Source organism: Leopardus geoffroyi, chromosome E1, assembly GCF_018350155.1.
Source record: "Leopardus geoffroyi isolate Oge1 chromosome E1, O.geoffroyi_Oge1_pat1.0, whole genome shotgun sequence".
Taxonomy (NCBI): Eukaryota; Metazoa; Chordata; class Mammalia; order Carnivora; family Felidae; genus Leopardus; species Leopardus geoffroyi.
Genome location: NC_059330.1, coordinates 13,060,228 through 13,086,612, shown reverse-complemented (window position 1 = coordinate 13,086,612; position 26,385 = coordinate 13,060,228). Strand labels below are relative to the sequence as shown.

General features: G+C 54.0%; 1 protein-coding gene across 6 annotated transcripts in view; it reads right to left on the bottom strand.

Annotated features, from left to right (window-relative positions):
* ATP2A3 (ATPase sarcoplasmic/endoplasmic reticulum Ca2+ transporting 3) overlaps nt 1-22,834 on the bottom strand; it is a 34,304-nt gene extending 11,470 nt beyond the window's left edge. For 2 of the 6 annotated variants that reach the window (XM_045487668.1, XM_045487669.1), the window contains exons 1-15: nt 22,515-22,831; nt 12,646-12,663; nt 12,282-12,364; nt 10,667-10,771; nt 10,340-10,478; nt 9,968-10,048; nt 9,790-9,875; nt 7,707-8,171; nt 6,067-6,155; nt 5,789-5,891; nt 4,396-4,527; nt 3,877-4,002; nt 2,465-2,683; nt 2,014-2,349; nt 11-231 (exon numbers count right to left, since the gene is read on the bottom strand). In XM_045487668.1, coding sequence (XP_045343624.1) covers nt 11-231; nt 2,014-2,349; nt 2,465-2,683; nt 3,877-4,002; nt 4,396-4,527; nt 5,789-5,891; nt 6,067-6,155; nt 7,707-8,171; nt 9,790-9,875; nt 9,968-10,048; nt 10,340-10,478; nt 10,667-10,771; nt 12,282-12,364; nt 12,646-12,663; nt 22,515-22,632 — 2,321 coding nt within the window. In that variant the 5' untranslated portion in view covers nt 22,633-22,831. Of the gene's footprint in view, nt 1-10; nt 232-2,013; nt 2,350-2,464; nt 2,684-3,876; nt 4,003-4,395; nt 4,528-5,788; nt 5,892-6,066; nt 6,156-7,706; nt 8,172-9,789; nt 9,876-9,967; nt 10,049-10,339; nt 10,479-10,666; nt 10,772-12,281; nt 12,365-12,645; nt 12,664-12,907; nt 12,933-22,514 lie in introns of those variants that run through there. The other 4 variants (XM_045487672.1, XM_045487673.1, XM_045487671.1 and 1 more) reach the window with 4 other exon arrangements.
* Between the last annotated feature and the right edge of the window lie 3,551 nt (nt 22,835-26,385).

Genomic DNA, 26,385 nt, shown 5'->3' with positions numbered 1-26,385 from the left:
AGGGCCTCACCAGACAACCTCGCCGACATTGGAGGAGATGAGGTAGCGGATGAATTGCTTCATGTTGTTGTAGATGGCCCGGCCCTCCTCCACTGCAGCCACAATTGAGGCAAAGTTGTCATCTGACAGCACCATCTCAGCTGCCGACTTGGCCACAGCTGTGCCGGAACCCATGGCAATGCCAATCTCTGCTTTCTTCAGAGCTGGGGCATCATTCACCCCGTCTCCAGTCTAGGGGCCAAGGTAGGTAGGACCATGCCTGAGAAACTTCTCTTCCACCTCCTTGACTCCTCTCAACTAAGCCTATCCCTAAGCTCAGGGGATGTCCCCAAGGAAGCAGACAGCTGAACAAAACAAATGGTGAGGCTGAGAATGAGCTCAGAGATTGGGCTGGGGTATGAGGCTGAGGGGGAAGCCAAGCGTTGCAGACAAGGACAAATTTGAAGAGAAGGTCAATTCTAAGGTCAGAGAAGATGGTGAGGGTGGACTTGGGGATGACGGTAGGTCACTGATGAGGATGGAGATGAAATTCAGGTTGGATGTGGTATAAAATACAAAGCTGAGGTTAAGGGCAAAGGTAAGGTTAAGTCAGGGATGAGGTCAAGGTTGTGGCCCAGGCAAAGGATCAGGTGGGTGTTATAGTTAAGGTAAAGGCTGGAGCCAAGGTGAAGGTCAGGGTCAACACTGGACTCAGACTCAAAATTAAAAACTAGACTAAGGCAAAGGTCAAGTCAAACTCAAAGGTCAAATCAAGGTTATGGCCCACATCAGGAGTGATGTCACAGACAAGGTTGGAGTTGCAGTCAAGGTGAAGATTAGAGGCCACATAAAGTTGAGGTCTACAAAAAGTATTGGGTTGGAGGTCAAGGTCAATGTCAAGGATCAGGTGAGGGTGCAGGTCAAGACTGCAGCCCATTTAGGGCTGACCCAAAGTAAAAATCAGATTAAGATGGTCAAGTTCAAGGTCAGGGACCAAGTCAATATGAAGGTCAAAAATAAAGTCAAGAACCAGATTATAATTATGGTCAAGTCAAGATTGGTGCCCAGCTCAGTACCAAGGTCAAGACTGGATCACAGGTCAGCATTAAAGTAAAGAAATGGGGGCTAGAGGTCAACAGAGGCCAGGTCAGGGGTGAGACTGGGTTCAAGAATCAGCTGGGTGTTGATGAATAGGTTAGTAATCAAGAATGAGACAAAACAAAAACTGGGCCCAAACAAAATGCCCATCGAAAGGTGAATGGATAAGTAAACTGACTCACAGTGGAACGCTACTCAATGCTTAAAAAAAAAAAAAAAAAAAAGCAATCATCTACTGATACCCAAAGCCACATGGATAAATTTCAAAACAAAGAAGCCACACACAAGAATACATACTATATGATTCCATTCATATGAAAATCTAGGACAGACAATCTATGGTGGAAAAATGGCCTGTTGTGGGAGAGGGTCCTGATGGGGAAGGTGCATGAGGGAACTTCATGTCTCCATGGTAATATTCCTTATCTTGATAAGAGTTTGGATGACACCCAAAGGTGTGTCTGCATTTATCAAAACATGTCAAATGAATGCTATGCTTAAGACTTGTGCATTTCATTGCATGTTAGTTTTACCTCAAAAAGGAAAAAAAATAGAACCACAAAGAAATGCTGCTCTCTAGATAGAGTATGCATTCTAAATTATGTGAGGGTGAAGCGTACTGATGCCTGCAATTTACTTTGAAATTTACTTAAGAAAAGCTGGATTAAGGATGGATAGATGGATAGGTATGTGCAAAGCAAATATAACAGAACGTTACTTGTAGAATCTAGATCATGGATATTATAGATGTTTACTAAAAAACTATTTTAATTTCTTTTTGTGCTTGAGATTTTTTGTAATAAAATGCCGAAAAAATAAGAATGAAGCAGGGGCAGATGTTGTACGGGTTGCTCCTTCCCAGCTCTCTGGTCAGTGACCCTCCTCCCCCTCCCAACTCCTCACCACCTCCACTAGGCTCCCATCTTGTGGCCTCACCATGGCGGTGATCTCATTGAAGGACTGTAGGTTCTCTACAATTCGGGACTTGTGTGCAGGTTCCACACGGGCGAAGCAGCACGCTGTGCGGCAGGCCTGGCGTTGCTGCTCAGGGCTGAGGTCATCGAATTCGCGACCCGTGTAGGCTTTGCCCACCACATCCTCTGTGTCCTTGAAGATGCCAAGCCGGCGGCAGATGGCCACAGCTGTGCCTTTGTTGTCCCCTGTGATCATGACCACACGGATGCCGGCCTGGTGGCAGCGTGCGATGCAAGCAGCCACCTCGGGCCTTGGAGGGTCCAGCATGCCCACGCAGCCCACAAAAGTCAGGTCCATCTGTAGGGAGGGCGCAGATGCAAGTGGGGCCTGGGCCCACGCTCAAGCTGCTACCTGCCCGGCCCTGGCAGGGAGACATGTGGCTCCCAGCCCTGGGCCCTGCCCTGGCACGCACCTCGTACTGCGCAAATTTGCCGCAGTCATCCAGCTGCATGTCCTCCTTCCTTGGGGGTGCATCCCGAGTGGCCAGTGCCAGGCAACGCAGCGTGTCTGAGCCGGAGCCCCAATCCCGGATTTTGGCGAGGATCTGCTCCCTGGAGGTGGCGTTCAGGGGTACTGTGCGGCTTCCCACTCGGACTGAGCTGCAGCGCTCGATCACACTCTCAGGAGCCCCCTGCGTCATGGGGGAGGGGAGAGGTAACTCTGTCAGTTAGGACCCCTCCTTTCCCTCTTGCCCAACAGAGGAAGTTGAGGCCCAGAAATGGGAAAAGGCCATCCAAGGGGACACACAGCAAGGCATGGACCAGAATCCATTCTCTGGAAGCTCAGAGTGGAAACCAAGGGGGCCCCACTGGGAGAAACCCAAAAGGAATGGGGGGGTAGTGGCTGCCCGTGGGGAGGCCCCCTCCCCCCACCAATCCAGAGCTGAGAAGGTCTGCTACAGCATCTGGGGCAGGGGGTGGGAATAGGATTGGCAGTCCTCCTACATGCCCTGTTTCCCTGCCAACCTGGTGCTACCAGGATCCCAATTCTGTAGGGGGGTTCAGCAACGGGAAGCAGGCTGAGCCCTGCCTGGGGACCAGAGACACAGCCATGCTGAGGGGTGGTGGGTGTGGCCCTGGGAAAATGTGACAGGGGTGACAGGCTCCTCAGTAGCCTTGGGGTCTCACCTTGGGTCTCACCCTGGGCCTGGGAATAGCTTCTGAGCCCTTCGTCATGCCTTCTCCCTCTCCCCAAAGGAGAGGAGAGTTTTCAAAGTGGCTAAGTTTTCAAAGTAGCCTGAGATCCCAATACAGAAGCCTTTTCATTTCAAAAGAAGTTAAAACTTCCACTTCAGCATGAAGTTAGGGCTGTGATTCCTACTTCAGGTTGAAAAGCAGTGACAGTAACAGTGCTATGGGCAGAAGTCTGGATGGGAGACTTCCCTCTCTAGGACTCAGTTGCCAAAACATGAAGCACCAAAGATGGGCACCAACTACCTCAATGCCCCTCATCAGAGGTGAAAGGCTTCCGAGACCTTCCAGCTTGATCCTGCCATTTGGATGGGGAGACTGAGGCCCATGGAAGAGCAAAGGTGACCCCAAGGTCATGTGGTGAGGCAGTGCCTCTCAGCCCAGGGCTGGGACCATGGTGAGGGGCAGGCCTTGGTGCCTAGCCCCGGCTTTATCTCCACCAAGACCAGATCCTGCTCCCAGTGCCCCATGGCAGGCTGACCACCCTCGTTCTGGATCCGCTGCTTTGACCGTGGGCCTCACAGCTCCCTTGGTCTCCCACAGCTGCAGTCACTGGCTCTTTAGAACACTGGAGATCGGATCTCCCAGGGACTCCACATGGGCAGCGGCCCTAGGCCAGTTAGGCAGGCCCCACCTTCACAAACATCTTGCTGCCCTGGGCTGCCAGGCCAGGGCGAGTGGGCGTGCAGTACACTGACATGGACTTCCGGTCCCGGGAGAACTCCAAAGTAAACTCCTTCCGCATCAGCTGCTTGATGACCTACGGGGCCCAGGAGGGTCAGGATGTGAGAGGCAGAGCCAGCAAGTCTCACTGCTTTCTTTCCAGCTGCCCGATCCTACGAAGAGCCTCCTGCTCCCTGTGGGATGGTGCCTATCCTCCTCTGAGCCTGGCATTGGAAGCCCCCATCTCCCTCTCCAGCCTGAGAAATGCCAAAAGCTTGCCACTTCCTGACCATGCTGTGTACTTCCCAACTCTGAATCCTCGCCCACACTCAGTCTTTTCCTCTCTTTTCTTCCTAGCTAAGTCTTACTAGCGTCTGAAGTCCCTCCTCCTCCCAGAAGCCTCCCAAGATTTCGCCTTCCTCTCTCCCTTCTCTAGATACCCAGAAGCCCCCGCTATGAGGCCTGTGGCCAGAGCTCTCACTCTACTCACCGCATTGCAGGCACTGGCTCGTTCCACTCGGGACAGGGCCTGGAGGTTGGTGTCAAACACGTTCATTTTCTCCACCAGGCAAGTCAGGGCTGTCTCCGTGGCCTCTCCCACCTTCTCATATACGCCCTTAGCCTGGTGGGGCCCAGAGTACAGGGCGTGAAGAGCAGGAAAGCCTCCAGTGGACCCCCAAGCCTCACCTCGCACTCACTCCCTGACCCCTAGAGCTCCCTTGGCCAGTTACCTTAAACCTCCTTTGCATCAGGCCTCTGGACCCTTCCCAGCCCAGCTGACATGAGGTCTGGGTAGCATCCGACACTGATGCTTCCCTTCCCTTCTGACCCTTCCCTGACATCAGTGAACATGTGTTCTCCCGGCCGTCTACCTCATGCTCCGCATGCTCCTTCCCAGCCTCCTTCTCCAGATTCCTCTTTCTAAACCCTGCAGTCCGGTCCCTGCTTCTCCCCTCCCATCTTCTCTCCCTGAGGCCTCCTACGCTCCCTGCTCCCCCCACCTTTCATGTGCTTGACTTCCAGTGCCCAGCCTGGCAGTGACCTTTCCCCTGAACTCCAAGCTGCCTGTGGGACTTGGTTCCTTACTGACCCTCAGGCCACCTCCCCTTCCCCCTGTATTTGCCATTCCAGTGACAGTCCCAGCCCGGACACCAACCAGGAGCTATCCTCCGACTCTTTCACCTAACCAGTCACCAAGTCCCGGGAGTTTTGTTCCTAATTCTCTCTCCAACCTATGCCTTCTCCCCTTTCCCTGAAGCCCCAGCCAGCAACTCTCTGACCCGGAGGACCACACAGGACTTCCTGAATCCAGTCTTGCCCTATCTGTTCCATCCTTCACATAGAAGCCTGATCTTTCGTAAATGCAGATCTGACCATTATCACTCTCCTGCTCAAAACCCTTTGGTGGCTCACTATTGTCCTCAGCTCGTTATGGGACCTGACTTGGTGTGGTCAAGTCCTTCCCTCAGGTAGGAGTGTCTTCCTGCATGTTCCATTCTGCTCCAGCTGCAGTCAAGGCCATTCAATGCCTACATCACATCAGGCTGTTACGACCTATGGGCCTTTTTCGGGCTGTGCCTTCTACTTTAAACACCCTCCCTAGCCCTGCTCCCCTAATTTCTTCCTCTAGGCACCCTGGCACTACAGTCCCTTACATTACAGTCCCCCACAGTCCAAGAGCCCTAAGGCACTTAGGGCACTGGTTCTAAAGCCAGTCTGAGGAAGGAATGGCAGTGGGGGATTGTGCAGGGGTGGCAGTGCCCCTGGGGTGTGGCACTCCAAAGGGTAAGGGACTGCCAATCCTGGGAGTTCTGAGACTCAAAGAAGCGTCTGTCTTGGGCACCTGGATACTAGGGAGGTCACGAAAGGGAGCTGGGGCCCACCTCATTGTAGTCCAGCGCTGAGTCGTTGCACAGGGCACAGATTGTCGCCAGCTCCACCAGCCCATCGAACTGCCCACAGCGCACGAGCTGCTCCGCCTGCCTCCTGTGGGGCTGGGTCTCAGTACCGGGGCATTTGGCCCGGCCCCTGGGAGGCGCACAGCTTCTTGATCCCGCCCCCAGGAAGCCTCGCCCACTGACGACTCTCGGAGCCCTCTGTCCGCTGTAGCCCAGCTCACCAGGAAACCACGCCCACCCGCTCTCCCTCGCCCAGCACTCACACTTCGCCCTCCGGGGCGTAAGTGGTGCCGGAGATGGTGAACTCGTGCAAACGGCAGGAGCTTCCTTCAGCTTCGGCTACCACGAACATCTGGGGAGCGTAGAAGCATGCTCAGGCAAGCCCCCACCTCTCTCCTCCTTGGGCAACCGGTCTGAATAAAGCCTGATACCAGGGTGGGGTTCTCTGGGCCCCCAGAAAAGCCACTGGCCTTCCCTCTTGCCAAGGTCTGAGAGATACAGTGTTAAGGGTAGGGTTCAGGCTGAGGCAGGGCCTCTGCTCTGGACCCCTGACGGGTTTATGGCTGGTTCTTCAATGTTCTGGAAGGAGCGGCAGAAAGCCTGGGTCCTTGCCCATTTTGTTATGCGATTCCTGGCTGAGAACCTGAGCATTAGTTTCTCCACCGGTAACATGAGAAGAGAGTGGGGTCACACTAGAGCTGCCCCTCTCTTCCCTTTGAAAGGATGAGTTCCTGGCCCCCAAGGGAGGAAACCCACGGCCTGCTCTGAGGCAGAGACCCTCCTGCCCAAAGGTGTTCCCAGAGAGTGTGCTCTTAGGCCTGCCGGGTCACCCGGCCCCTACCTGTGAACTTCAGGGTCAGGGGGTTCACCCCTCCCAGGGCAGCCCATTTTCTTGTCTGTCAGCCAGCTCTGCCAGGGAGAGCTCTTGCTTTCTGGAAACTGCTTTGCCGTACATTCCCAAGCCAATGGCCAGCTCAGCACCCAGGAGGTGCTCACTAAATGCCCCTTCCTTTGAGCTCTCCTCCCTGCTCCTAGGCGGCAGCCCTCCAGCCAGCATAACTCTTGAGAAGTCGTTTCTCAGCTCCCTGTCCAGCACGTACGGCCTCTACAACTTCCCCATAGTGTGTTTTTCAAATCTTTATTTCAGTTAAGGAACCCTCTGTTCAAATGAAGTCCTACTAGAGATTTTAAAGGTCAGGGGCCTCAGGATATAAAGCTTGCTGGTGCCCCTTCCCCTGTGACAACCTCTGACGGGCTTCACGTTCTCGGATACAGAGCCTGAGTTTCCCAGTGGGCAGATTATGGAGCAGAGGTGAGAGAAGGGGGATGGGAGAATCCGAGAGGGGTGGGAAACCCACAACCTGCACCATTACCCCACCCACCCCTCTGCCCCATGGGCCTGCTGGAGTCTCAGCCAGAATCCCTGGAGCATGCAGGCAGCAGGCCCAGGATCTGGGACTGAGTGCCAAGAAATGAATAATTCCTGCCCTGGCCCTTCCCAGGTCACTGGAGCTGACATATCTGGTGACAGGCGTTGACTGCAGAGTCACAGTGGAGCAGGACAGAACCTGGCTCAGATGCCAAGGCTGCACTTGACCCCCTCCCGTGTCCTTTATGGTTGTCTACCAAAGCTTGCAAACCCAAACTGCAGGTGAAGAAACTGAGCTTCATAGGCAATGACCCGCCACAGTGACATGTGGGCTCTAGTGACACGTGTCCAGCCAGACTTAGCTGCTCTGCCCCGGGAAAACCTGGATCTGCTCCCCACCGTGGGGCAGCCCACAGGCTCTCTCCTCCATCCGCTGCCAAAGAGCAGTCAAGGGGCAGCCCAAAGAGGGAATTCGGCCAGCTGAACGCCACACGGCAACACCGGTGGGGCCCCAAGCTGGCCGCAGCCACTCACCCGGCAGACAGACATCTGATTGGTGGTGAGTGTGCCGGTCTTGTCGGAGCAGATGACCGAGGTGCAGCCCAGCGTCTCCACAGAGGGCAGACTCCGCACAATGGCATTCTTGCGTGCCATGCGCCGTGTGCCCAGAGCCAGGCATGTAGTGATAACAGCTGGGAGGCCCTCAGGGATGGCAGCCACAGCCAGAGCCACGGCAATCTTGAAGTAGTAGACGGCACCACGAAGCCAGGAGCCACCATGGGCTGGGTCAGCGAAGTGGCTGATGTTGATGACCCACACGGCCACACAGATCACAGAGATGGCACGGGACAGCTGCCGCCCGAACTCATCCAGCTTGTGCTGCAGCGGTGTCCGCTCTGGCTCCACTGCCGCCATCTGACTCCGGATCTTACCCAGCTCTGTGTGCAGGCCTGTGGCCACTGCCACCCCCAGTGCCTTGCCCGATGCGATGTTGGTACCCTGGCCAAGGGAGAGGTGAGAAGGGCTGCTTAGCACCCTGGTTAGGGCTGAGGACCCCTGACTCCTTCGGGCTGGCGTAAGGTGCTTATCCCCCTACTAGGCTTTTTGTCTCCGTGTCAGTGCTCTCAGACTTACGCAGCTATGTAGGACCAGGCTATCGCTGTCATCTTGATGACAGTGTCAGCTCTATGAAGGCAAGGGCTTGGTTCAGCACCACGTCCCCAGTGACTAGCATGGGGAAGCACCAGGCCAATATTGACGATAGGATCAACCAGCACAGCACAACACCAATCCCCCAAAATGTGATTCATAAAAAGCCAATGTGGCCATGTAGGAGTGCCAAAGCTGACTGTGATCCTAGGTAAATAATCTGTAAATATTTACTGAAGAATCCAGAAAACAAGTTTACGTCCATCCACTCCCAGGGCCCTGGTAAAATCCTTAAGTCCTGATGTAAAGGCTAGCCTCTGTGTCCTCTGTGTCCTCTTTGATAAAATGGACTTGAGCCTCTGTGTCCTCTTTGATAAAATGGTCCCATAAAGGAGCTTCTCTGAAGAGGCTAATAACCCGGTACCCCTTCAGACAGGTGTCCTGGGCTGAGGCTGGAGAAAAGGTAGGTGCCAGTAGCAACCTCAGTTTCTTTTCTCTTGTCCTGAGCATTGCAGCTTCTACTCTCCCATCCCCCTGCCCCCCACAATTTGCAGGCCCCTCAGCTAAGGAAATGACCTGCAGTTAGCCAGAGCGTGCACCTCAGAAGGCTGCTTAGTGACAGCTGCTGATGCTGGAGCATGCCTTGTAAAGTCCCTCCCCACCCCAAAGCAGCTTGTCCAAGGCTTCCATGCATCTAGGCAGGCAGTTCTTAAGAAGAACTCGGAGCAAATGTTGTGTTCTCCATTTCTGGTCACTTCTGGGGAAGTCTTCTAGCCCTATACCTTGGTGCCCTGGGACATGGCCAAATGGCCTGACCTATCGTGGCTTCTGTGTTCAGCTTCTGGCTGTTTCTGGGCGGCCTGTAACCTTCGCTGGTTAAGTACCTCTGAGGCCACAGGGCCATATCATTCCCACCATGGCTGAACCCACCACTCTCCCTGAAAAGAACCACCGGGCCCTGGCATCTTGCCTTAGGGGGTCAGTTTTCCCATCTGAGATATGAACTGTTTCTGCCATACTCCACCACTTTGGCAACCATCTTCTCTCTAGAGGTGTCTCCACTGGGAAATTATAGGCAAGCTCTGTCCCTCTATAGATTAAGGCAGGGTAAAGCCTAGCAGGTAGGAGGAAAATCTCTGGACTCCGAGCGTCTGAGTTCACATCCCAGCTCTGCCATTCACTGGCTGTGCGACCTTGGGCAATTTACTTACCCTCTCTATGCCTGTTTCCTTGCTGGAAAATGTGAAGAATAAGAGTACTCATTTCAAAAGCAGTGTGAGGAATAAATACACGTAAAGGGCTTAGAATAGTGCCAGGCACACAGCCTTCAGTAAACACAAGCTATCACTAATACCATAAATTTGTACATATTGTCAATAATCGATGAAGTTCTTTTTGTAGGGCTTTAACTGATTCATCTAAATGTTACTGTTTTTATTAGCAGTGTCCAGCCATCCCAGGGACTTACAGAGAATAGCATGTTCTTCTTGTCCTGGTTCACAGCTCTGGGATCCAGGATAGCATCTGTGTGTTTGGTCACAGACACCGATTCACCTGGTTGTGGAATCAGAAATGAGAAGCCTTATGTGAAGGCACCCCCCACCCCCTGACCTAGCCCCTGCTCAGCCCCAGCCTCCAGGCCTCACCTGTCAGGATGGACTGGTCCACTCTCAGAGTGGTGGACTTGATCTCGAGGAGGCGGAGGTCAGCGGGCACTTTGTCTCCCACTGTGGGGAGAGAGTTGGCTGAGTGTGGCTTTAGGCACCACCCCCTAGCAAAGCCAGGAGAGCTGCCAGGAACCAAGGCTGGGGCTGGGAGGCAAGGGCCTGAGCTGTGATCCCTGAGATAGGTGCTGCTCCGTGGCCTACAGTCTCCATATCTGTCCAACGGGGTTTTGGCCAAAAAGCTTTGGAGGGATCCAGCAGCCACCCCGCTCTGTGTATACAGCCAGAAAGATGGGGACAAAGGGAGGGATGGGCTCGACAGCATCACATAATGAAAAGAGGCCCCCAGTGTACCTGCTACTTCCACGATGTCTCCAGGGACGATGTCCCGGGCACGGACCCTCTGCACGCCCTTGCGGTCCGAGCGGATCACCTTACCCATCTCAGGCTCATACTCTTTCAGGGCCTCAATGGCACTCTCAGCATTGCGTTCCTGCAGAATACGAGGCAGGTAGGTGGTCTGTCCCCACTGGCCCTAGCTGGCTGACCCCTTGTAATGACACCCTTGGGGCCTGGGATACAGCTAGAAGCAGAAGGACCTGCAGCGGGACTCTAACACCAAGTGGCGGTCACATCCAGCAGCTGGGACACCCCAGGGTCCAGCCCACCTCTACCTCCCACCTGCCATACGCCCACGATGGCATTGGCCACGAGGATCAGCATGATGACCAGAGGCTCCACGAAGGCTGTTGTGGTCTCCTCGCCCTCCTCAAACCAGGCCAGGACCTATGGAGTGAGAGTTGGTGAGCTGGGGCTACGCTGTGCGCCGGGGTCTGCTCACCGTTTCCTTCACACCCCGGATCTCCTGTCTGCTCTCCTGCTTTGGGAGAGATCCCCCCAGGGCGCCCTGGGCTTGGAGAGGGCTGCTCTGAGGCTCTGGCTTAGAACACTCAGCTCTTGCAGTTAGTGACTGTCATGGCCCGCATCCCACCCAGCCGACTTTCAGGACAAGGGGCGGTTATACAGCTGCCAGCGTGCCCAGCTGTGGTTCTCCAAGTGTGATGCCAGACTGGCGGCAGCAGCAGCATCTGGGAACTTGTTAGAAATGCAATTCTCAGGGTCCATCTCAGTTCCCCTGAGTCAGAAAGTCTGGGGTGAGGCCCCAACAGTCTATGTTTGAACAAACCCAGCTGATCCCATTGCGGACTAATGCCTGAAGTCCACTGGCCAGAGAAGCATAATTTCAGTCAGAGTCCAGGCCTGGAGGCAAAAGACCTGGTTAAAGTCCCATTCCCACCTCTTGGCCCAAGTGGGTACTTGTCACTCCCCTCCACGGGTCTCAGTGTGTCCATCTGTACTGTAGAGGAGTATCAGCACCCTTTTGGCTAAGCTGTTGTAGGCACCTGCATAGATAGGGTTTTTTTTTCTCTGGAGGAGTCCTCAGTTTCTACAAGGACAGTTGCCAGGAAGGCCAGATACAGCTGGGCCCCCGCTGCCCCGCACTCCATGTTACCTACATGAGGTCTCCTCCCCAGGCCCTGCTGGGCACAGGGCCAACAGCAGGAACTGTGTCCACTCCCAGGGGGCCATTTCCCTGCATTACCCTTGGGTTTCTGCTGCTCAGCCATCAGTGACAATCACCGTCCCCCCCCACCCCCCACAGCTCCACCCTGGGCCCCTGATCCTACAGGTCCAGGAGGGTTTCGGGCAGTGAAAATAGCGGAAGAGTAAAGGGAGAAGCAGCCACAGAGAAGCTGTAAGAGGTTAAGGTCCAAATTCTTCTGTGGGGCATTGGGAACCATGGAAAGGGCTCTCCACCACCAGGGATAATTTGGCAACATAGGGAGACTTTTTTTTTTTTCATGTTTTATTTATTTATTTTGAGAGACAGCACAGGTGTGCACTCATGCATGCGCATGAGGGGGGAGGGGCAGAGAGAGAGAGAGAAAGAATCCCAAGCGGGCTCTGTCCTGTCAGCACAGAGCCCAATGCGGGGCTTGATCCCATGAACCTGTGACCTCATGACTTGAGCTGAAACCAAGAGTCAGACACTTAACCAACTGAGCTACCTAGGTACCCCGAGAGACATTTGATTGTCACAACTAGGGAATACCACTGGGGAGGCAGGCTTTGAGGGAAGCTGAAGTCTGAGCAAGGCAAGAGGTGTGTAGGGGTCCAGGGATGCCCATGGCTAAGAGGACAGACCTGTGATTCAGAGCCTGGGCCTCTGAGCACTGCCCCAACCTGGCCTTCCCTTCCGGGAAGACCGATGCTGTGGGACGGGGGCCTTACTTACGAAGGAGACCAGGGCAGCCAACAGCAGGATGCGCACCAGGAGGTCTTCAAACTGCTCCAGCACCAGCTCCCACAGGGACTTCCCTGAGAACCGGAGTACTAGGTGAAGCCTGGATTCCTTACCAAGTGACTTGCCCCCATTCAGAGCTGGCACCGCCTCAGAGACCACCTGGCCCACTCCCTCCATACTATTTAAAGACTGAGAGCCTGAGGCCCTACAGGCACAGGTGGGTGATACTGGGGGGGGGGGGGCGGTGCTTGGCAAAGCCTCACTCTGTTGGGGAGAGGGAAGGCTACAACCTGACAGTGAATGGCCCAAGAATGTTGCCTGGTGGCCTTGCAGCCCACCCTGGCCCAAGCCTTACCTTCTTCAGTTGGGAGCTCTGTGGGATCCAGGCAGTCACAGGAGCCATGAGGAGACAAGAGATAATCGGGTTATGCAGTGGGGCCGTGGAGGAGTCTCAGCAGTCCCTCCCCACTATGCCTACCCAGACCACCATGATGGTCGAGAGATGTCCCCATAGCTCTCTGAGGTCACAGAATGGATGGTCTGAGCACAGAGGCTTCCATTGCTCCCCTTGCTTCATCCCACTCTGGTTGAGGAAGATCTGGTATGGCATGGCTCACCTTGGGACATGGGTCCTTCTAGACCCTCCTCCACTGCACAGAGAAACTGAGCAAACTGTTGAAGAGAAGGGACCCCCAAAGGTCACCAGTGAGGTGATAGCTCCCCTGCACTGCTCTTTCTCAGACGGCTGCTCAATCCTGTTCAATGTCCTCTATGGCCATGGCAAGGTAGCCCCTCCCTCAAATTTAAATGAATGAAAATTAAGTAAAATTTAAAATTTTACTTGATTTTAGCTCAGGCTACTTCTGACTTACCTGCTCCCCCGGGAATACTTGGACAAGGTCTATAGCACAGACAGCCTGCTGAGTCCCCCATACCTGGGGGTTCCCTTGGACACAACCTCAGCAGCCAGCACCCCAGGCACCCTGCCATGGTTAAGTTCCTAGAGGCTGAGTCTCACCTTGCCCCCCCCCACCCCCAAACCCTCCACTCTGGGCAAACTCCATGAAGATCCATCCCACGCGCCTGGTCTGTGACCCGTAGAACAGTTTGAGGAATGATGTTCCCAAACACCACCAGGACCTGCTGTCACTTTACAAGCTCTATTTTTATCTCCTCCATTTCCTGAAGGACCTTTTATTCCAGGCGAGCCGGCTGCCTCAGTACCTGGAGTCTTTGAATCTTCCCAACAGTCTAAAGGGAGACAGGGCAGGAATGCTCATCCTGTTCCGCAGGTATAAGAACTGAGATCCAGAGTGGAAAAGTGGCTTGAACAAGGTCACAGAGCAAGTAGGTAAGTCTAGGGGAAGGGACAGGAGCTGGGACTCAAAGAGTGGAGTCCAATGGGCTTCTCCCTCCAAGGGCTGAAGTCAGGCTCTGTTGAGGCCTGAGGCTCCTCCCAGACTGAGCCTCCCTGAGCCCTGCTACTCATTGGCCTGTCTCTGGGCTAGCAGCACTGGCATCACCTGGGAGCTTGTCAACAACGCGGACTCTGAGGCTCTAACCTAGGCTGGCTCTCCCTTCCTCTTCTTCCTTCTTGGCACAGGTCCTTGTATCTGTCCACCTGTTTTGAGCTCGAATACCCACAACCATTCTCCTTGTGGGAGGCCTCTCCCCAGACCACCTGTTCGGAGGATCTGGGGCATCCGGCAGCTGAACCATGGAGAGTATCAAGCAGCCCACTGGGATGCAGAAATCCAGGAGGGAAACACATAACCTAAAAATATATTTTCTGGTCCTATTTTAGGCAACGGCTGACATTTTCCGTGGAAAATGTAATCTCCAGTGTCCTGCGTTGAGATTAAAATCAAACAGACTTTTTCCTTCTGATCTATTTAGCTGAAGTGAACAGGAAAGGCAGGGGGAGGGCCAGGCCTAGTTTTCTGGGCCAGTTCTCCAATCCAGCGGGGTCCTTTAGAGGTCATGTCTGCCATGCCCCAGCCTTGGCACAGAATATTTCCAACCTCATGGCACACCTCAGCCTGCTTCAGCTGTGCTCTACTCAGGAGACTCCCGAACCCCCCGCCTCTGTGGGGATGTTCAGGGTTCCTGACCAATGGGAGTTTATCCATAAGTCTCACCCAAATCCCTCCTGCTGTCTCCCTAACCCCTCCCTCTGTCAGGCATGTAGCCCTTAGGCTACCATACTCCTTAGGGCATTTTTTCTGGGCAGGGTCAAGGCCTGGGGTTGGGAAGCATTGTCCCGGGGCACACGTACCAGCTCAAATTCCCCCCAAGCTGCCCTCTGCCTGCCTCAGTCATCTGTCAAGTTCTCCCCTTCTGCTCTCTGACCCAACATCCGACTCAGGATCCACTCTTTGGTGGCCATTTGTTCTCCAAATGCTTCTGATTGTCCCCACCTTGCGGGCACATAGTATGACTGCACCTTCTGGCCCTTGTGCAAGTTACAAAAAGAAGGATGCATGTTAGTTCTGGGCGGGGGCATTAAATTGGTGGCAGGAGACTCTCTATTTAGAAGGGTACTGTCTAGTGGAACTTTCTGTGATGATGGAAGCGTCCTCTAGCTGCACTGTCCCATACAGTAGCCACTAACCACATGTAACTATTGAGCATTGGGAATGTGGCTAGTGTGGCTGAGTAGGTGAATTTTAAATTTCACTTAATTTTCATTCATTTACATTTAAACAGCCAAACAAGGCTAGTGGCTATAGCATTGGACAGCGAAGATCCGGAGCTCTTTGTCCTTCTGCTACAACAACCAGCAACCCGTGAGACATGTTTGCTCTGTGAATCAGAATCACAGAGTACAGGAGACACAAAGCCCCCAGACGACCTGCCACTGACATACAGATCTACAGCGTGAGCAAGAAATGACCTGTTCTGTTTTCAGCCACTGAGATACGGGGTTTGTTACTGCAGCATAACCTAGCTGATCCTGACTGATACCCCCTTCTCCCCAGACCTGGCCTCTACCACAAGGTTCCCCTTGTAACCTACCCACTGCCCTTGGGGGAGGCTCAGCCAGCCACGAGGTCACAGAAGATGCCCTGCCCGTCCCTGTACATGCAGTGCACATGCTTCCAGTTTTGCCTGAGCAGCTGGCTCCCTGTGGGATCCTGAGCCTCTTTGGAAGATGGGGTACCCACTCCCACCCTGAAGGGCTGCTGTCATTATTAACATTAGTAAGAACCACATTTACTGAGCACCTATTATGTACCAAGCAGTGTGCCAAGTGCTTTATGGGGTGGGTACTATATGCTGACCATATAAGAAGGTACTCCACAGCAGAATAATTATAGCAGAATTATTAGTGTTGGGCGTGCCAAATGCCATGCATCCTCTTGGGCATTAACTCTCTTGTGATGCTCAAACAACCTGAGAAGGAAGATACCATTATTATTCCCCTTTTACAGAGTAAATAACTGAAGCACAGAGAGGTTGAATGACTACTTTATGGTCATACAGCTGCGAAGTGGCAGCTTTAAACTTGGGTAGTCCAGGGGCGCCTGGGGGGCTCAGTCGGTTAAGCATCCGACTTCGACTCAGGTCATGATCTCGCGGTCCGTGAGTTCGAGCCCCACATCAGGCTCTGTGCTGACAGCTCAGAGCCTGGAGCCTGCTTCAGGTTCTGTGTCTCCCTCTCTCTCTGTCCCTCCCCTGCTCACGCTCTGTCTCTCTCTCTCAAAAATAAATAAGCAAAAAAATTTTAAACTCGGGTAGTCTGGCTCTTGACCCCCTGCTCAGCACCTCCTGCGCTGACTCCTAAGCTGCTCTGCCTTCCCATCCCTGTTGCACTGCCTTCGCTAGCCAAAGTCACCTGAAAAAACTTGGCATCCTATGTCCTGATTGTTAGGCTGGGTGCCCTGATTCCATCGACTAGCTCACCCCTTCGTCGTGATCCCAGAGCCACTAGCCAAAATCGTCCCTACCCACAAAGGCTCTGCTGTCCTCACAGGTGGTGTTTTGACGGTTACTAGGCTCCATCTGCTCAGGCCTGGTCTACTTCAAATTCTAATCCTGCCAAGACCCCAGACAACCCTGGGGCTGTCCCTTCACGTGACGGGGTCCTAGGGCCACGGAGGGAACCCAGGGGCTAGGAAAGCACTGTCCCAGCCTCTCCCCAGGCGTCCCTGGAAGATGCTGGTTCCCCCTTGCTATCCTCAGGCTGCATGTGGAGGGGGTGGTGCACCGAGCCCTCAACAGTGTCAGATGCTCCATTTGTTAAATGGGGAGAATGCCCCAGCCCTGCCCACCTCTTGGTGCCATTCAGCAGGCTGCAGCCAAAGACAGTAACAGGAAGTGCTATTCCCTTCCGCATCCCAGCTGGGCCAGCCCGGTGGCATGCAGTCCCCCACTATTCTTCTGAAATAGTGTACGTGGTGGACTCTCCCAGCCAACCCCTTCCCTAGGTCACTACTGTCAGTGAGCTGGCCCACGCCCCCAGATGCCCAATGTGGGGCTGGCCTGAAGGGGCCTGGAAGATAGCCTGTGGGCCCTGGAGGACAAAAGGGAGTCTATGATCAGAGAAGCTTCATGGCTTGGGGCAAGGAGTCTGGTCCAGAGGGCTAAGTTCAAGTCATGCTCTATCTCTTGATAGTTCTTTGGCTATGGACAAGTCAATTAACCCCCTCTGTGCCTCAGTTTCCCCATCTGCAAAATGGGGATAATGATAGTAACTACTTCTGAAGTCACTGTGAAGATTAAACAACATGCACGGCACATGGCAAATGCTCAGTAAATATTAGCTATAATATTGGTTATTAAAACGTAAGCTCCATGCCAGTAGTAATTTGTCAAGTGCAGTGTCTTCAGCACCTAGAGCAGTGCCTGGCACATAGAAGGTGCTCGATAAAGATTTGGAAATGAGTGAATGACCCTGCCTCTGTGCTGCTCACAGACCAATGGTGGCTCCCCTTGGCCTGAGGAATAAAGACTGACCTTAGCATGACCTTCAGGGCCTTCCTGGATCTGCCCCAAGCTGACCTTTCAGAATCCTCCTATATCCTGGACATCTGCCAGCCAAGTGAGATGCCTTAGAATTGCCACTACCTTCCCTGGTTTTGCTAAAGCTTCTTCCCCTCCAAAGTTTTGCTTGGGCCATTCTTTCTGTGCAGAGTACCTTTTCTCAGCTCCTCATCTAAACCCCAGCCTTCCAGGAAGCCTTCTTGGAAAAGCCCGTCCACCCATCCCTCCGCTCTTCTCTTACTAGTCATCAGTATTGCGGTCACCCCCACCTGATGGGAGCCCTTCCAAGGCGGGGAGGGAATGAGTCACCCCTGGGTCCATAAAGAGCCTCACAGAATTGTTTACTCAGTCGCCCCATTGTTCAGGTCAAGGCCCTGGGCCCACAGCCTGGAGCCCAGGAGAAGTGGGGTATACGGCCAAGACTACCCCAGGCTGCATGCATCACCTGCTCCCCTGATCTTCCCTCTTGACTCCTTTTTCTCATCTCAAAACATTGGAAACTGGTATTTCAACTTCTAAATTGTTGATTCCAGCCTGGAGAGGCAAGAGCTCGCCAAGGTCTTCCTCAAAAGTAAGTTTACAGGGCAATTAAGTTATCACTTGCAGAATCAGGGAGACGCCTTCACTGGGCAGACCGCACCCAGTTCACCTGGCCCCGTCCGGGTCTCTAGGACCTATCTAGAGTGGACAACATGGTCCTGCCCTCCAGGGGGCCTTGGGAAGCAGCTCCCCAAATGCAGAGGCCCACAGACTACCTGGCTGATCTGGCAGTAGAAAACCCAGGCAAAGGGTCTGCTTAACGTCTATATGCCAGCATGGTGTGGACAGACTCGGTCCTGCCTCAGGGAGCTCCTGGTGTGAGGGGATGCTGTTCCTGGGGTGGGGGCGGGGGAGTGCCAAGGCTGCCCAAGAGGGCCAGTGGGCATGAAATCTAGGGTGGACCTAAGAGACCTGGAACTTCCCATGCCTGTAGGGAAACCACACTTTCCTCAGATCCAAGAATCGTTTCATATCCTGCAAGGCCTTCAGGGGAATCTCAGGATCCCACGTCTGCACTGAGAAGGGCACTGAGGCCAAGGAAGGACAAGTCTTCCTGAGGCCACCCAGCAAGGTGGACCACTCAGACCTCACCCCCTCCTCCTGCCTGGCCCCACACCCCTTGGCCAAGTTTCCTACGGCCACACACATGGGTTTCCTGAGTTCCAGCAGCCAACTGGGGCCCGGGCTGAAGGCAGGAGATAAGGTCACAGCCCAGACACGACTGGCAATAATCTAAATCTAGCCACCCCTCCCACCTGCAGCTCTGGGGCCGTTGTATCCAGTGTACAGATGGAAGGCTCCAGTTCCTGTTAGAGCCCTTTCCCTAGCTCCCTTGAACAGGAACCGCCCCAGACCTTCTGGGATCTTGCCTGACTTCCGCATCACTGGGCTCTCCAGGGCCCTCAGGTGTTGGCCTGCTTGGTAGGACATGCCCAACACAGTCCTGCCTCTTGCCTTGGCTCACATCCAGCAAAGGTGATGGGCAGCCCATTCACGGACACAAGAAAATCAAATGGCTCCAAAATACATGGAAAATGGCCCAACATGACTGGTAACCAGATAAATGCAAAGTAAAACTATGAAAGGACACTTTTCCATCAGATTGGCACAGATCAAAATGTCTGGTGATGATGGCAATGGTGCAGGGGTGACGAAACAGGCAGGTCAACAGGTACAACTTTATGGAGAACAATTCAGCAATAGTTGTCAAAATGTAAAGTACACATGCTGTTTTACCCAGCAACTCCACTTCTAGGAATGTATCCTTTGGCAATATTGACAAGTGTGTGAAGTGATGTGGGGACAAGAATATGCCTTGTGACGTGTGACAGGAGAGGCTATGAACAATCGCAGTGCCCTCCAAAAGCCAGGTGAAGAAATACCGGAAGAGCCACATGAAACCCTGCATAGCTACTAGGAAGCCCCAGGATGCTCCACAAGACACCATCTCCGAGAGTGATTATCACGTGGAAAGCAGGGGCAGAACAGCACTCACGATCCACTCCCTTTCGTGTGAAAAAGATCATAAGGGTCCAAAGGAGTATGTACACAGCATACCTAGGGAAGGAGACACAAGACCCTGGGAATACTAGGTGGCTGGACAGGTCTGGGGAGACTTTACCGTACCTTTTAACCCTTTGAATGTTGTACTGTGTGTACATTTTTATTCAAAAAATAAACTGAAAGGATGTAGAAAGCCCCCCAAAGAAATGGAGTCCTGGGCACCTCTGGGACCTGCTGGGAAGGGCACACTCTAGAGAGGTGCTGGGCCAGGGGCCTCCTGTGCACTCCCCTGTTGGGGTTTCAGAGGACACATCTGTTCACTGGGGTTGGGAGAGGCTGTGTTCTGTGTGTATGGGGCATTCCCAGCTGGCAGACTCACAGCACTGCTGAGGCCCATCCCCCAGCTCTGAGGAGGGAGGAGTTAGAGAAGGTAGGAGGACAGGATCCCCAGCCCCTGCTTTCCAGCCTCCCTTCCTCCCTCTACCAGCAGAATTTGCAAACTTCAGGACTTAAGCAAATGACTTCCTTGTGGTTTCCAGCACTAACGACCTTGCAGGTGCACAGACTCCTGGGGCGGGGGAAGACACTTGTCCCTGGGGTGTTTCCCTCCACCTGTAGGTCTAGCCCACCCCACCACCCAGCTGGCCCAGATCCTGGCCCAGACTCTTCTGCTACCAGGAGGGATGGCTTGGTGCACATAAACACTCGCAAGCAACTCCAAGACATGGGTCTTATTACGGCCTCACTTACGAAGAAACCAAGGCACAGAGAGGAAAAGTGGCTTATCCAGGATTGCACAGCTGTGAATGGGACAGAGCTAAGGTTCAAAATTCTGTCAGCCCAATCCCAGACACGAGTAGACACCACTCCAGGTTACCCAAGAGGGAAAGACCCCCCCCCCCCAGTGCCCATAGAAACTGCAGAACACAGATGACTCCTCAGCTGGGGCTGGTTGGAGAGAGCATGATGCGGGAAGGGGCAGCTGGCTCCCCTCTCCTAACCTGAGGACTTCCAGAGTCCCAGAATGCTTCCTGAAGAAGAAGCCAATCAGTGATCTGAGGGATCTCTAGGGCCCTGTGAGGGCTGGGGGCATTGCTGGGATAGCTCCTGCCTAATTGACCCATCTCCTAGCACAGCCACCATCAGGGGCCCAAGGCCTGTAGAACCAGTGACTCCCTTCTACAGACAGAAAAAGGGAGGCTAGAGAGGGACAGGTACCGAGGACCGGCTCCACCAAATATTACATGACCTTGGGCAAGTTGTCTAACCTCCTGGTGACTCAGTTACCTCCTCTGCAAAATGGGAATGACAACGGCTGTTTTCACAGAATTGTTTTGGGGAAGAAATAAGAGATGAAAAGTGCTAATAGTGCCTGGCACATAGTAAGTGCTCGGTGAACATTACCTTTTATTATTACCACTATCAGAGCACAAGGGAACCAGGGACCCCATCAGCACTCCCCCCCAACTTTTCCTACTTAACACCCTCCAAAAGCACATCCACCTCTTTGTGGACCTACACACCACACCAACATCCTTATCTATCACTTCACACAGATGCTCAGTGGACTGGTCACCCCCCCTCACTAGACAAAATAATATGGGGGAGAACTAAGGCTCCCTCCTTCTTAAGCAGCCTCTCGTCTCCTGGATCAATGAACACATGGGAGCCAGAAAGAAGAGGGATGTAGGCTAGGGTCACACAGGGCTTCTGGAGGCAGAACCAAGGGCTAGGTCTCCAGTTTTCCTTGGGAATCAGGACTCCCAAGCTGGAGGCCACAGTGGCACAAAAGAGGCTGTGAAACCCCAGACCTGCTGCCCTGACCCCCATCCCCACCCCCACCCCAGGGTTGGGGGAAAAGTCCCGCTGCCCTGTCCTCTTGCAGCAATGACACCCTCCCTGCCAAGTCACTAATGGAGGATATTAAATAATATTTATCTCCCTAGTTCCTCCCACAGCTCAACTAAATATAGCAACTAATTTTTTTGGAAAAGGATTTCTGCTCCAGAAAGATAATATTTATATAAGAGGTGGTTTTCATAAGCCAATACAAAACCCAAAGCTCCCTTTCTGACAGCTCTTTGTAATTTTCAAGCCATCCCTGAGCAGTAAGACACTCAGGCCAGAGCACCTTCCCCTCTGGCTGGCCGGGATCCCTGAAAGGGTGAGGCCCCAAGCCCTAAAACAAAGTGGGTCCAGGTTGCACTTGGGGGAGTGGGGGTATATTTCCGTCTGGATCCCAAAAATTGTGCACAGTACCCTGGGGGTGAATGAAGAGGGTGGCAAGTCCTGACTGGAAGTGACTTGAGGAGGGGACCCCTCCATCTTCCACCTGTGTGCCTGAGCCACATCTGGGTAGTACCTGGTACTTGTGCCTTTTGGCAGATGGAGAATCCCAAACTCCTTAGAAGATAAGAAGAAATGATACCACTTCCACCCAAACGGCAACAGCATAAACGCTCCCTCCCTGCCCAGCGGCAGTCAGGTGCTGCTCCCGGTCACGGTCACGCAGGAGGGAAAGGCCTATCCTGGCAACTCCCTGAGCGAGGCCTTGAATCTGCCACCCCCAGGGAGGTAGGTCTCCCGCCTAAGCAGTTCAAAGCCCCCACCGACTCCCTCCCGCCAGCCACATCCGCCTTGGGTTGCAGAAAGAGGAAGACCTGAAGGTGGGGGTGGGGGCACCAAGGCTGCCAGCTGATAAATTGCACCTTCTGGGTGTTTATTGAGCCCTCAGGGGAGACCCTCTGGGCCAGCTGGGAGGCTGGGTCTTAGAGTCCCTGTTGGTCCCTGGTCAGCTGAGGTCGGCGAATGCCTTTGCACAATGGGGGCAGGTTGCAGTGCGGGACCGGAACCCAGCGCTGACCGCGGATGGGGGTGGATTAAAGCTTGCGGGAGTGGATGGGGTGGGGAGTGGATGTGGAAAGCCTGTAAGGTCCGGACAGATCCCTGGGCCTGGGGGAAGGGGAGCCAGGAGTCAGGTCTCTAAACCCGGAACCCGCCCTGCACCCCCACGCGAAGGTGGCCGCGCAGCCCGTCCGAGTGCCCCAAGAGCATCTGCAGAAGTTTCTGGGGCCCTCGCTTCCGGCCCGCCTGCGGTAACCGAGGGTTGGAACCGGAGAGGTCCGCTCCCCTTTGCGGCGCAGGGGAGTAAACTGAAACTGCGGGTCCCCGCTTCCCTGGCCAGGCCGACGCTCTCACCGTTGGGGCCGTAGCGCTCTCGCGCGCTAGTCACCTGCTCTGGCCTCAGGCCGCCCTCGACCGTCACCGAGAAGCGGCGCAGCACGTCGGCTGCCGAGAGCAGGTGCGCCGCCTCCATGCCGCCCGCCTGGTTTTCTGCGCGGTCTGCACCGTCGAGTCCGCCGCCTCTTCGCGGGGCTACTGCGCTGGGCGCCGGGAGCTCCCGCCCAGGAGAGCGGCGCGCGAGGTCATGTCCGCGCCGGGACCTTTCCCGACGGCAGTGGCTGCAGCGGCGGCGGAGGCCCGCGCCAGGATGCAGCGCCCCGGGCTCCCTCCCCGGGGCGGGGCGGCGTGGAGCCCGCCCCCGCACTCACACCCCTTCCGGCAGCCCTAGGAGCCCGCTGCCTCCCCGCCCCGCCCCCGCAGCGCCCCGGGGCGCAGAGGCTGGGCCGCCAGCCCATTCTGCGGAAGGGGGAACTGAGGCCTCCTGCGGGGAGCGCGCCTGGCGTGTCCGGGAGGGGCCACAGCCCCTGTCCTCAGGGCTCTGGGCGCCACCAAGGACCGAGAGCTGCGGCGGGCTGCGGAGCAAGATTCTCAGGGCTGTCCTCTTTTGAGCCTTCCTGGGTCCTGGGGGGTTGCAAAATGGAGGTGTCCATAGAATGGCTTCCTATCCCTGAACTTGAATTATGCAAAGGAGGACCTTGGTTCTAGAGAGAACCCAAAAGCCTGTGAATAAGCGCAACTACTGCGGAGATTACTTGATGTTTTCTTCTTTTGATGTCTGTGCTTTCTTTATCTCTTCCAAATGGTCAGCGATGCATGGTTATTCCTCATACAATGCATGGTTATTCCTCATACAACCGAACCTCTAACAATGAACTAGTGTATGAGAAAGAAAATCAGTCTCATTACCTTAGACTCACAGTCTTACCCCAGCAGGAAATGTATCTGCCAAGGTGGGGGTGGGGCTCCCTAGAGGCCTGAGGGGCTGGGGTGGAGGCCTCTGGCCAGGGTCCCCAGGGAGAGTGACCCTGAGTCAGGGATGGGGAGGGACCTAGGAATCCCCACTCCAGCGCTTCCTGAGTTCCAGCCTCTCTAAGGGGTGCCAAGAGAAGGAGTTGCAGGTCAGGGAATAGAGCTGTGGGAAGGCAGAAACCACGCACCCCATCAAAAGAAGGAGCAGAGAGCAGTCTACTCCAGGCACCCCCTTCAGCTTAAGAGCCATCCAGTCTCATCCATCTGCCCTCTTACGCCCCACCCCCTCCCAAGCTGGCCTCTGCTGTCTTCAGCCTCTGGGATCCACCTTGGCTGCACAAGGTCATAGATTCCAGATTGAGCCCACCCAGCCAGCTGTTCAAACCCTAAACCCTACAGTGAGTTCCTGTGCAGCCAGAAAGCCTTTCCAGATACTGCAACTGCACACACAAGCCCAAGCTTTCAGCCTGGCCCTGGTTGCTGACCCCTATCCGACCGTGTGTAGCCCCCAGCTCCTGATCTCTCCCTGCCAGGATAGAATGTGGTCCTCCTCCTCTGTCTGATCTTCACTATGCCTCCTTAAGCATTGAGACACTCAGTGAGTGTATGCTTTATCTGCACTTGGACAAACAGCTGGTGGCCAAAGTGACATGGTCACAGGCATGCTGTCCAAAGGGCAGGTCTATCCTCCCCACCTCCCAGCTGCCGTGTACTGAGAACTTCGGTCCTGGCACCTGGGCCCAGCTCTTTCGAACTCTTTCACAGGATAGATGGTTGGCAGAATTTACTACCTCTCTGGCAACAGACATGCCTACCTCACTTCACCTGAGGAGAGCAGGCTGGAGCATGGGGGAAAGGTAGGTCTTCCTTAGAAGGACTTAGACACATAAGAAAAAAAGGGTGTTGCAGTCAGAAAAAAACAGCCAGTGTTGAAGGTGGGACACCTCAGCTGTCTGCCAGGGGTAGTGATTCAATCCTTCAGCATGGCTGGATCATAAGGAGCATGAGCACCAGGATTAGGAAGGTAGGTCAGAGAGACAGGGCTATGATGCTGAGAACCTCGATTGTCCATATAATGGCCTGGATTTTGGACTGAAGGCTTTTTAAGCATTAAGAGATGGAGCTTTTGAAGGGGAGAGCAGAGGCTGAAGGGACCCTGCAATCCTCCTGACAAGAAGTGAGGCAGTGTGAACCAAGACAGACAGGGCTGCAATGGACTGAACCTAGTAATGGATTAGATTCAGTGATGAGAGATAGTGAGGAGTCCCAGCTAATCCCCAAGCTTCTGGCATCAGTAGCTGGGTGGGAGAGAGGTTCAGCCCTGAGGTAAGGGAGCAGCAGATTGATGTGGGGAGAGGAATCAAGGGGTATATTTGGCGCCAAGTGGGGTACCAAGGGGTGTGAGGGGTCTGGGAGACTCCAGGTAGAGATGTCTTAAGGCAGCTGTGGTTTGGGGCTGAAGAGGCATACCTGGGAGGCAGCCTGAACTGCTCATGTAATCCCCCTCCCCAGCTGAGTGACCAGGGGAGGGCTCTGAGCCAGGAGTCACTCAGCCATAGGCAGGTGAACTGAGCCAATCAAAGTCTCTCTCGAAGAGTTTAAATGTTGAGCCAGAGGTTACATCCAGACCTATGACCATAGGCGCTTGGACTACAGTTAGAGGGCAGGAGTTAACATCATGTGAAGTACAGCAATGGGAGAGCGGAGGGAAAACCAAGTCTACACAAAGCAAGATATTGAGACAAGATACCATGTGGTGTCAGAGAGAGGGAGAGAGAGGCAGAGACAGAGACTGCTTAATGGCATCCAAGTTCCTCAGAGCCTCTACCGTACTTCTGCCCTTGGCTCCCCGAGATTCCCCGAGGCACAATTCTGTGCGCTTTGCATAGACCTGCCTTTATGTGTCACAGTTTGAGCAGGTTTTTGTCTATTGCAGCCAAAGGGCTGTGACTAGAGTCTGGTAGGCTCGGCTTTGAATCTGGGCTCTGCTTCTTGCAGGCTGTGTGGCCTTGGGCAAGGCACTTCACCCCTCTGAACCTCACCTTGTTCATCTGTGATTATTAGGGTAAGTCAACTACTGTAACAAGGTCACTCCAAAATGTGTAAAGACTTAAGCGACATGGAAGTTTATTTCTCGGTCATGTTAAGTCTGAAGCAGGTGTTCTGCTTGGTGGATTGGCGACACTGAGGCCCAGGCTCTTTCTGCTCTGTGATTCTGCCATCTCCAATGTGGTTCCAAGGTTACCACACTCACGTGCATCCACTCAGCAAAAGGAGAAAGAGGAAGGAGGGTGGTGATCAGTGTATGAGGCAGTCCGGGAGGTGAGGACCTCATTTTCTCTCAAGTTCCATTGATCAGAATTCAGTCATATGGCCACATCTAACTACAGGGGGAGCTGGGAAATGTAGTCTACCTGTGCTTAGAAAGAAGTGGGTGGGGGACCCTGGGTGGCTCAGTTTGTTGAGCGTCCACCTCTTGATTTCCTGTCAGGTCATGATCCCAGGGTCGTGGGATGGAGCCCTGCATCAGGCTTGCGCTGGGCCTACAGGCTGCTTATGATTCTCTCTATCTTCCTCTGCTCCTCTCCCCCACTCGTGTGTGCTCTCTCTCTCTCTTTCTCTCAAAAAAAAATATATATTTAAGAAAGAAGAGAAAACTAGTCTGGTGAATAGGTAGTCTTAGCCATATATGGAGATAATAATGACCCACTTCCAGGATTGATGAAACAAACCCAGCATCCATCCTCCTTGCTTGGTTTTCTTTATGAGAATCTTCCCTGCTCCTCCCTCATTCCTTGTGGTTCCCTTAGAACTGATCCCATTTCCTAGATCTAGGGGTGGTCTTTGACTCTGTTCTAGCCAAGGAGGGGCCTATAACTCCCTGGCCATAGAGACTGATTGGTTCAGGACAAGCATG